This window comes from Paracoccidioides lutzii (assembly GCF_000150705.2).
Source record: "Paracoccidioides lutzii Pb01 unplaced genomic scaffold supercont2.4, whole genome shotgun sequence".
Taxonomy (NCBI): domain Eukaryota; kingdom Fungi; phylum Ascomycota; class Eurotiomycetes; order Onygenales; family Ajellomycetaceae; genus Paracoccidioides; species Paracoccidioides lutzii.
Window position 1 is genome coordinate 1408079 of NW_015440950.1, and position 11621 is coordinate 1419699.

The 11621-nt window shown below is 29.5% G+C and overlaps 1 protein-coding gene across 1 annotated transcript; it reads left to right on the plus strand.

The window, feature by feature from the left end:
* Positions 1 to 6654: 6654 nt before the first annotated feature.
* Positions 6655 to 8627, plus strand: PAAG_02200 (hypothetical protein; the record flags this gene model as incomplete). The annotated part of the gene is made up of 4 exons (XM_015844569.1): positions 6655 to 6725; positions 6795 to 7467; positions 7517 to 8311; positions 8370 to 8627. 4 exons carry the CDS (start codon positions 6655 to 6657, stop codon positions 8625 to 8627), a joined length of 1797 nt encoding a protein of 598 aa, XP_015701573.1.
* Between the last annotated feature and the right edge of the window lie 2994 nt (positions 8628 to 11621).

Here is an 11621-nt window from a genome sequence, read left to right on the forward strand (position 1 = left end):
GAGTGGCATAGAGGTAGAGTCTAATTCAAATGCAAAAGCTGATGTGATTCTCATCTCTGCCATAAGCTTCTCTAGGCTTGTGAGTACTTAGGAGAAGCAAAATATTGAGATCTTCACTGTCAGTTTGATTGACATTCAAAAGACTCTAGAAGTGAAATCAAAGATTGACTCTAGAGAAAAGCTGCCTGAACATTATCATGAGTTTATAAATGTATTTGATAAGAAAGCTGCTGACACTCTATCCTCATTTCATGACTCAGATAGAGATCATGAGATTGAACTGATTAAAAAGACTGATAATAGTGTGGAACAACCTCCTTGAGACCTATTATATAATATGTCTCAAGAGGAACTACTGACTTTATGAAAGACTCTTACAGATTATCTAGATAAGGATTTTATTAGAGTGAGTAACTCTCCTACAGCTACCCTTATACTATTTGCAAAGAAGCCTGAGAGTGAGCTAAGATTCTGTATAGACTATTGAACTCTTAATAAAATCATCTGAAAGAATCAATATTTTCTATCATTAATCAGTGAAACTCTACAGCAAATTGAATGAGCTAAATGATTCACTAAACTGGATATTATTGCAGCTTTTCACAAGATTCAAATCATGGAAGGTGATGAGTAGATGATGGCCTTTAGAACCAGATACAGGCTATTTGAGTGATTGATTACACTCTTTGATTTGGCCAATGCTCTGAGCACATTTCAAAAATATATCAACTGAGCATTACATGGATATCTGGACAACTTCTGCTCAGTCTATTTAGATGACATCTTGATATTTTTCTCAAGAAGTTTATGAGAGCATCATGAGCATGTACAAAAGATGTTTATGTGTCTATAGGAAGTAGGCCTGCAGGCAGACATCAGAAAGAGTAAGTTTGAGGTGAACAGCACACAATATTTTGAATTTATCATTGAAGTAGACAAGGGTATACAAATGAATCCAGAGAAGGTTAAAGCTGTTTTGAAATGAGTGACACCTACTACTTTTAAGAGTGTATAAGGATTTTTAGACTTTGTCAATTTCTATAGATGATTTATCAGATATTTTTCAAAGATTGTGATCTCACTAACAATTCTTACATGTAAGAATATTCCTTTTTTGTGGATGAGCAAGGCTGAGGAAGCTTTTAAGTATTTAAAATCAATATTTATCTCTGCTCTAATTCTGCTTCAATTCAACTCTGACTGTGAGACTATATTAGAAATAGACTTCTCAGATTATGTCTCAGAAGAAGTGCTGCTACAATATAATGAGTAGAGCATTCTACACTCATGTGTCTTCTTCTCTCATAAGCATTCACCTGCAGAATACAACTATGAGATTTATAATAAGAAGTTATTAGCAATAATTGAGTGTTTAAAGAAATGAGATGCTGAGCTACAAAGTGTAAAGGAATTTAAGATTCTCACAGATCATAAGAATTTAAAATACTTTATAACTACATACAGACTAAATGAAAAACAGCTATATTGAATAAATATTCTCTATTGATTCAACTTCAGAATTGATTATCAGTTAGAGAAGTTGAATACTGAATCAGATACTCTATTATGAAGAGAGCAGAACATGTCACAGAATACTGATGATGAGAAAATCAAGTAGAGGCAAGCTCAACTACTTAAGTTTAATGTACTAACACCTGAAATGAAATCAAGAGTGACTGCTACCAGTATGAAATCTGAGATATCTCTTCAAACTCAGTGAAATGAGACTCATAAAAATAATAAAATCCTGCAGCATCTGAAGTAGACTTTTTGTGAGAGAAGATTCAGATTTTCTTCTGAACTTGACATTAAGATCTCTATCTCTAAGTGCTCTTTAAATGAGAATGAGAAGCTTCTCTTTCAAAGTCATAAGTGGATGCTAGACTTCAAACCTCTTTGAATCAGATTAGTGTATAAAGCTCATGTCTCATCTCTTACTGATCATTCTAGATGAGAGCAAACAGTAGAAGTTCTAAAACATGAGTTCTACTGCTGAGACTATGCCACTGATGTGAGAAAAATAATCAGAAACTGTCATCTTTACAGATCAAACATCATATGAAGAGATTAACATTAGAAACTACTTAAGCCTCTTCTCATTTCTGAACACATGTGACAGGAGCTTTCTATGAAGTTTATTATAAACTTATCAAGCTCTAAAGAATACATAAACATCATAATTATAACAGACAGACTGACTAAGAGAATTATATTAAAAGCAGTTAAGAAAACTGATGTGGAGACAGTGGCTAGAGTGTTTCTTCATGACATCATTCCTCAATATGGCATCTCTAAGACAGTAGTGTCAGATCAAGGATCAGCTTTCACAAGCATATTTTGAACTCAAGTATATGAGAAATTAGATATTAAAAGATGACTCTCCATAGCCTATCACTCAGAGACTGATGAAGCTACAGAGCAAATGAATCAGACTCTGAAAATCTATCTATGCAAGTATGTTAGCTTTCAACAAAATGACTGATGTGAATGACTCCCTCTGGCAGAGCTGATCATCAATAATAGAGATGCTGTCTCAACAGGCATAAGCTAATTCTTTTTAACATATCTTTTCCATATCTTCTCTATTGATATAGCTGATGCACCATCTATTGAAATGCCACATAATTCTATTGAGTTTGCAGATGATTATATGAGGAAGGCTCATGAAGTGTTGAAGTGAGCTAAAGTAAAAATGACAGATGCTCAGCAATCTCAAAAGAAATATACAAATAGATGAAGAGACTCAGCTTCAAGCTTTCAACCTGGAGATAAGATCTGATTGAGCTTAGAGAACATGAGAACTAATCACTCATGCAAGAAGCTGAATATGAAATACAATCAATATACTGTGTTAGAAAAGATAGAATTTTATATTTACTGACTGAATGTCTTACTCAGCATTTACAATGTCTTTAATGTAAAGCTTCTACATGCAGCAGCAACAGATTCCTTACTTAGTCAGAGGCAAACTGACTGATAGTCATTTACTATAGAGATTCTGAAAGGACCTGAGTTTGAGATTGAGAAAATTTGAAGTGAACAAATCTATCAGAGAAAAAAGTAATATCTTATTAAATGAGTAAGTTGAGCTGAGCCTACATGAAATGACATAAGTCTACTACAAGAAGCAAAGACTTTGAACACTTGAGAGGCCTCTTAACAGGCAAAATTAAATGTAAAGAGAGCTTTAAATAGTTGTAAAGGCCTACAACAAAGAGGGAGAAGAGGGGTATTATAAGGGGCTGAACCATTAGATTTACTCTGACTGGCTGACTCAGCCTAGTCATTGTTTGCACATGCACACATGATCATACTATGCAAGCTTGCTTAAGCTCATATTCTCATCTCATTCTTTTCTTCCCTTTCTCAAGCAATTCATCCTTGTTATATAGAAGAACTAGCCTCTAGTTCTTAGAGCTTAATCCTCTACAATAAATTTTATAAAGATGTAAAGATCAAGTTGAAAGAAAAGCATACAGTTATTCTTACTGAAGTCAATTATTTAAAATAAAAAAACTCTATATTTGCAAATATTTATTTGATTTAGATAAAAATATTTTTAATAAATAATAAACAGTATCTTCTATCATAGTTTCTCTGAAAATTAAGCTTTAAAATAAAAAAAAAAATAAAATTTTATATATAAAAATCTTTCAATCTTTGAGTATGACTATATGTAATTTTCTAAAATTACTAGATAAAAATTTTTATTTTGTAGCAACTATATAAAAAAATTTCAATCAATACTATACTATATCTTATATAGAAAAATATCTTTGAATCACTAAGAAGTTAAAAGACTTATAACTCAAAAATAATAATTTTTATATCTATATTATAACTTTTTAAAATCTAAAGATAAAACTTATATCTTTAAATGAAAATTAAATTAAAAGTATCTATCATATTTTATTCATACTAAAACTAATAGACTGATAATAGAAATTTATTAGAATAAAGCTAAATAATTTTTATATCACTAGATAGAGTCTTATTTAAAATTTAAATCTTGACAAATTAATGAATCAGTTAACTACTTGTGTTACTATCACTATAACTTATTTCATCTTATTTCCTATAAATACTATCACTAAATATTCTGATGAACACTAATATTACTACTATGAGAATATAGAGTATATAATTAAATATTGCTGATTCAAAAATTTAAATCTTGTAATTACTAAATAATAGAAATATAATAAATATATTGAAATATTAAAAAATAGAAATAAAATTAAAATTAAAAATAGAGATAAAAGTAAAAATAAAAATATAGAGAATTTACTTACAAGTTAGCTAGATTATAAATAAAATAAAAAAATAAATTTGATAAATAAAGTAAGTAAAATATAAGATAGATTGATAGAGAAAATAAATATAATTAATTTGAGTAGAATAATAGCTAGTCTATACAGTAACTAGTTCAGGAAAAGATATTGAAATCTAGACTTTCTATTATTAACTAATATATTATACAGTAATATATAACATCTCTGAGATAACTATCAAAAACAACTACTTTAGATATTCTCTATATAATATGATGAGGTTATATAATAAAATAGCTATAGTATTATATTAAACATCTAAAGTAATTATATTAATAGTTTATTTTAAAGATACTATATACTACTATGTAGTATACTAGTTCATAATAGAAAGTCTAGACTTCAACACCTTCTTTTAAACTAGTTATTGTATAAACTAGTTACTGTTTTATTTAAATCAATTAAATTCATCTTTTCTGTCAATCTATATTATCTTTTACTTACTATATTCATTAAATTCTTTTTTTATTTCACTTATAATTTGATTAACTTTTCAAAAGTTCTTTAATATTTGAAGAAATTATTGCAAAAAATACTTAAGTTGATTAACTTGCAAGTAAATTCTCTATATTTCTATCTTTATTCTTATTTTTATTTTTAGTCTTATTTCTTTCTTTATTTTTCAATATCTCAATACACTTCTTATTATATTTCTGCTATTTAATACATATAAAATTTGAGTTTTTGAACTAGTAATATTTAATAATATACTCTGTATTCTCACAATAATAGTATTAACATTCATTAAATTATTCAATGAAGATATTTACAGTAGATAAATTGAGATGAGTCATAGTGATAGTGACATAAGTAGTTAACTGATTCATCAATTCATTAAAATTTAGATTTGCATAAAGCTCTATTTATTGATATAGAAATTATTCAGCTTTATTCTTATAAATTTCTATTATTAGTCTCTTAGTTTTAGTATAAATAGATCATGATAAATACTCTCAATTTAATTTTTATCTAAAAATATAAATTTTATCTATAGATATCAAAAAGTTGCAAGATAGATGTGAAAATCATTATTTTTAAGCTGTAAATCTCTTAACTTTTTAATAATTTGAAAATGTTCTTCTGTATGATATATAGTATAGTATTGAATAAAATTCTTTCATATAGTTACTATGAGATAAAAATCTTCATTTAGTGATTTCAGAAAATCATATATAATCACATTTAAAGATTAAAAGATTCTTATATAAAGAAGTTCATTTTTCTTATTTTAAAGCTCAATTTTTAAAGAAATTATAATAGAAGATACTATTTATTATTTATTGAAAATATTTTTTATCTGAATCAAATAAGCATTTATAAAAATAGAGCTTTTTTTATTTTAAATAGTTGATTTCAATAAGAATGACTATATGCTTTTCTTTCAACTTAATCTTTACATATTTGCAAAATTTATCAACTTTATTCTTGATAGAATTTTTAGTAATATTTGATAAGAAATCTGAGTTTCTCTCTAGTTTTATATGAGTATTTCTATCTGTCTATCTTGTCTTTTCATATATTTCATTATCATTCACATTATATTTATATTATTTTCATTTATATTCATTTTATCTCTTTGATCAATTTCTCCCCTAGGCCTAAAAGTAGATATATTGCATTTATCTCTATTTATGTTGTTGCTTGCAGAGATATTCAATGATTCTGCAGTTTATATTCTTGAAGACTCTGTTATCTCTTCTTAATTCAATATTTTTCTCATAATTAAAGTTTTCAAAACAATTACTTTTCATCATATCCTTACTGTAATTCAATAATACAGTTCACATGAGATGTTTTAGACTTCAGATAAAAGAAGAAGAAAAAGTAGTATGTGGAAGACTCTTTAAGAAAAAGAACAAGCTATTCAGACTCATAACCTGTTGGACATCTGAAGTGATTATATTGATAGCCTATCTCAGAGATGCTATATACTACTGTGCAGTGCACTAGTCCATAATAGAAAGCCTAGGCTTCTCAACATATTGTTGGGCATGACCGCCCGGTAGCCGCACCACCTCACGTGATGTACGTGTATATCAGTTAGCTGGCCAGTCCTCCCACCAATGGAAGACCAACCATCCCACAAGTATCCACCAACACTACCCTATATCACGTGCGTGAGTAACTGATCAAGTATGTTTAAACTTCATTAGTAACTAACTCTAGATAAACTAGCTAACTACTTAACTAACAACAGGAACAGCGCCTGATAACCTCTGTGATCCTGGTTATCTTGGTTTCAAGCTGCGACATCAGAGTCTGCGGGAGGGATTGGGTGCTTCATGTGCAAAGAACATATCTCCCAATGTGCAATCAGTGAAAAATGCCCATCAAACAGCTCCAGGGGGCCGGTTCCCATCGTTCTGTTAAAGGAGCATCGAGGAACAATCCCAAGTACGTGAAGTTCGGCTCCAAACATTGCTACAGTGGCACATCAGCAACAACTAACCGTTCAGTGTATAGGTCAGCTCCAAAACAGTTCTTCATTCCATTGAACGTCGTCTTCTACCTCTGCCTCCTTTCAAATACGCTTGCGGCGTCCCTTGCGCCCATACAAGACTGCGACGAAGTCTTCAATTACTGGGAACCCACACATTACTTGGTCCATGGATATGGCCTCCAGACATGGGAGTACTCCCCTGAGTTCTCAATTCGTAGCTGGCTCTACATATCCTTCCATGCTGGCATTGCCAAGATATCTACCTTCTTTGCGCGATCGAAAGGCGTGCAGTTCTATTTTGTGAGAATGGCGCTTGCGCTCATGTGCACGGCTTGCGAAACCAGGATATATTCGACTATCTCAAAAACGTTGAATCCTCGGATAGGGGTCATATTTGTTGTGATTATGGCCTTCAGCCCCGGAATGTTCCATGCTTCTGCAGCTATGCTGCCATCGAGCTTTACCATGTATACTTCAATGCTTGGTGTCTCTGCGTTCCTGAACTCGAGCGGCGGGAAGAAAATAGGCGGTGGTATTATGTGGTTTGGTATCGGATCTATACTCGGGTGGCCATTTTCTGGAGCTCTAGTGTTGCCTTTCTTATTAGAAGAAATTACTGTTGGATATGTTTCGAAATGTCTTCTACGAACCTTGATTCGATTTGCTGAGGGCGCTATGAAATGTTTGATATTCTTGGTATGTATTCCGAACTGTACAAAACCTGTATCCATCCTAATTACTCCAGGCTCTTGAGGTTGTCGCAGATAGCCTATATTATCGAAAACTTGTTATCGTCCCCTGGGATATTGTAGCATACAATGTATTTGGTGGGAATAGCAAGGGCCCCGATATTTTCGGAACCGAATCCTGGGCCTTTTACTTTCGAAACTTGCTTCTCAATTTCAACGTCTGGTTCATATTTGCACTCTCTGCCGCCCCTCTTCTCATTCTACAGTCCCTATTCCGACCGCACAAGACATCCAATGAAACAGTTTTGCGATCGATCACAATTATTTTCCCGCTTTACATGTGGCTAGGTATATTTACTATCCAACCCCACAAGGAGGAGCGATTCATGTATCCAGCGTATCCCTTCTTGGCTTTAAATGCGGCAATCGCTTTCCATATTGTACTCACCTATATTGGTTCTAGCAATCCGAAGGAATTGGTAGGTCGCATACCTCCAGGAATCAAAGTCATCATAGCTCTCATCCCTGTGTTCTTGGCCATCAATATAAGCCTATTAAGGACTATTGGTATCGTCACGGCATACAGCGCTCCTTTACAAGTTTGTCAGCCTTTAGAAACCGCGAACATATCAGACCGCGGAGATTTTGTATGTCTTGGAAAGGAGTGGTACCGTTATCCATCATCTTTCTTTTTGCCTGACAACAAACGAGCCAAATTCATTAAGAGCGAGTTTGATGGGTTGCTACCCGGTGAGTTTATGGAGAAATCTGATGGGCAAGGCCCACGCCCAGGAACATGGATGATACCATCCGGGATGAACGATCAAAATCGAGAAGATCCAGGGAAATACGTAAGTTTTCAGCGAATAATAATTCACTAGTGTAGCAACAAGCGCTCATCTCTAGCAGACGGATATCTCTCGATGCGATTTTCTCGTCGACTCATACTTCCCAGGTGACGAGGAGTCAGCACTACAACCCAATTACATCAGTGATAAATTCACATGGGAAGAGCTATCATGCAAGCGTTTTCTTGATACCAAAAGAACAAGTCTTCTGGGACGGATAATTTGGATTCCCAACCTTCCCTTCATACCAGAAAAATTCCAACGAAAATGGGGCCAGTATTGTCTCCTTGCACGACGGAAAGTCAACATCAAACATTAAAAGTCGTTCCCAACATTTGCCAAGAAAAGAAAACAACATCATAGAATTGTATCGGGGTCAAGACCAAAAGTTTGTCAGCACATGCCAAGAACCGTGTGTAAACACCGAATGGTTCTGCAGCTCACATGGAAAAGAGCACTTGACCCAAAAGGATATGAAATCCCGAGGAGGAACTAACAAAAGAGGTCGCATATGCCGAGAAGTGGCAGAGAACCAGCGATGAGTGGAAGGGAATGAGATTTAGTACAGAATGTAGGAGGGAACTGCTTGCTTGACTTTCGAAAGTATGAATATTGTATGTCTCTTGTTAACACAAGCATGCTTCACTCGCTACGGCCTGATATATCATTGATCACATGACAAATAAGGTGAATATCAGCCCACTAATGCAACACCTCAATAAAACACTGGAATATGAATAAATGATGTTATTAAATCATATTTATTTAGCTGTATTGAAGAGAAAATTAATTGTTGCAACTGCTAGCTAGTTCTTACATAGATAGAAATTAATAATAATATAATTTATAGATAAAAATGATATATATAAAAGCAACAACTTAGTTTTAAAATAAAATTATTTATATAAAATCAATTATCATAATAATTATAAACTTGTTTAATTTATAAAGAATATAAATTATAAATTACAAGATTTATTATTAAATAAAATTAATTTTAAAATATTTAAACTAATAAAAGTTTATAATTTAAATTTTTAAATAAAATTATATTTTAATTATAAAATAAATTTTAAATTTAAAAAATTTATTATTATTAAATATATATTAAATTTAATTTTATAATATTAAAATTTTTTATTTTAATTTTTTATTCTTATATTACTTATTAAAATATCTCAGAAATTAATATTTTTAAAAAATCAATATTATCTTGAAATTTAGTATTTTAAAATCTATACTTCTTAAAAATTAATTCTTTAGAATCAATATTTTCTGAAGAATAAAAGTAATATTTTATAAAAAATTAAAAATTTATTACTACTTATTTATATATATAAATACTTTAAATTTTCAAAGTTTTTTTAAAAAATTCAATGATTAACTATTATTTAATTCTATATATATATTTTATTTATTACTATTCTTTTTTTTTATAGTGCTTGCAGTATTTATACTTTTATTCTTTTATAATATTAGTTATAGTACTTTTTATATATTTTTTAATATTTAATTTATTTATCTTCAGTGTTCTCATAATTTTTTAAAAATAAATTATTATTTATAATTTAAAAAATATAGTAAATTAAAATTTTTAAATTATAATTAATATAATAAATATTAATTAATTTTTTATTTTTTATATAATATTATTTAAATAAAATATAAAAATATTTAATATAAAAATTTAAATAATTTATATATATAATAATCAGACTTTAATAATTGATTTTATAATTATTTTTTAATCAAATTCTTATATATAAAAGTTCATTTTCTCAATATAAAATATTTTTTTATTTGAAATATTAAAGTAATTTATTAATGAATATAATAAAATTGATTAACATAATCAGATATCTGTTTATACAGAACATCTGTTCATATACTTCTTCATCATACAATGTATCTATCAATTTAGCTGTCAAAATATCAACAATGAAAGATAGTTAAACTTTCTATGAAGAAGAAAAAATTTAATTAATCATTCAGACATTGAAGATATGTCAAATTTCAAGTATTTGAGCTGCTACATGTGTATATTAGATCTCTTATATCAGCTTAGTTGAATGACTACACAGCTGTATAATATCAAAAAATTCTTAGCTTAAAAATTGAAAACTTAGTTTTATAGAGAAATCAGTCCTTCTTTAGTGAATAATATTTATAAATAAATGATGTCAGTTCTCTCAGATAAGTACTATATGAGAAATAGCTAATCTTCTTCTTGCAAGCTGAGATAACTTTATCACTTCATCAGTTGTTGATACAAAATGAGTTAATCAATTTATTAATTATTATTCTGAAATAAAAACTTGATTTTATTGATTTTATAATCATCAATGAGCTCTATATAAAAATTCTAAAATTATTTAAAAATAATTTGAGCTTATATAAAATATCATTCAGAAGTATGAAATTGCACAAAAGGATATATATAACTTTGATGAGATTGAGTTTTAGATAATAATTATTGAAACAGTTAAGATAATTACTAAATTAGAGAAGACTTTCTATTCAAAAGTTGTACAGTTTGAAAATACTGAATAAGTCATCATTGTTGACAGAGTTATTGCAATTGGCTGAATATTATCATCAATGATCATTTTTAAAAAGAAGCTACATCAAGTTTTCTAATATGAGAATGAATTACTATACAACTAATAGATTAAAATCAATGAAAATAAATGAACAACTGACAAGCTGAAATTGATCTAACTTAAAGAGATATTTAATAAATATATATAACTTTATATAATTGATCAATATTAACTCTTAATCTTGAATAGATATAACAGTTATAATGATTCTGAGTTTGATCAGTTTTGTACTAAGAACTTGATCATTTCTGTTTATATATCAGCTTATTCTTTTTATCTCTTGCAGTCTTTAAATATTACTTGTTTTTCCTTATTAAAGTAAATATACAGAAAAGAAATTGAGAAAAGAATGAGACTTGACATCAATTATATTGATAAGAATGAGTTTTTAATCATTTATTCTTCAGTTTATATAATAGCTCTAAGTGAAAAGAATATTCAAAGTGAATTTATAGCTATAGGACTAGTCTTATATGATTCAGAACAGGTTCTTTCCCAGCTCAATACACAGATATATATATCAACTTCTCTTAGAATCTCATATAGCTCTTAATCCTCCTGAGTAACAGTCATACCTCATAATATATGACAACTGAAGCTTCAGAGTGAGAAAGTTAAGAAATATCTTAAGTATCATATACAAAGTTCATTTAATTCAATCAATCAAGCTCTAGATCAGTTAGTCAATAAATATTAAATAATCATTCATAGTG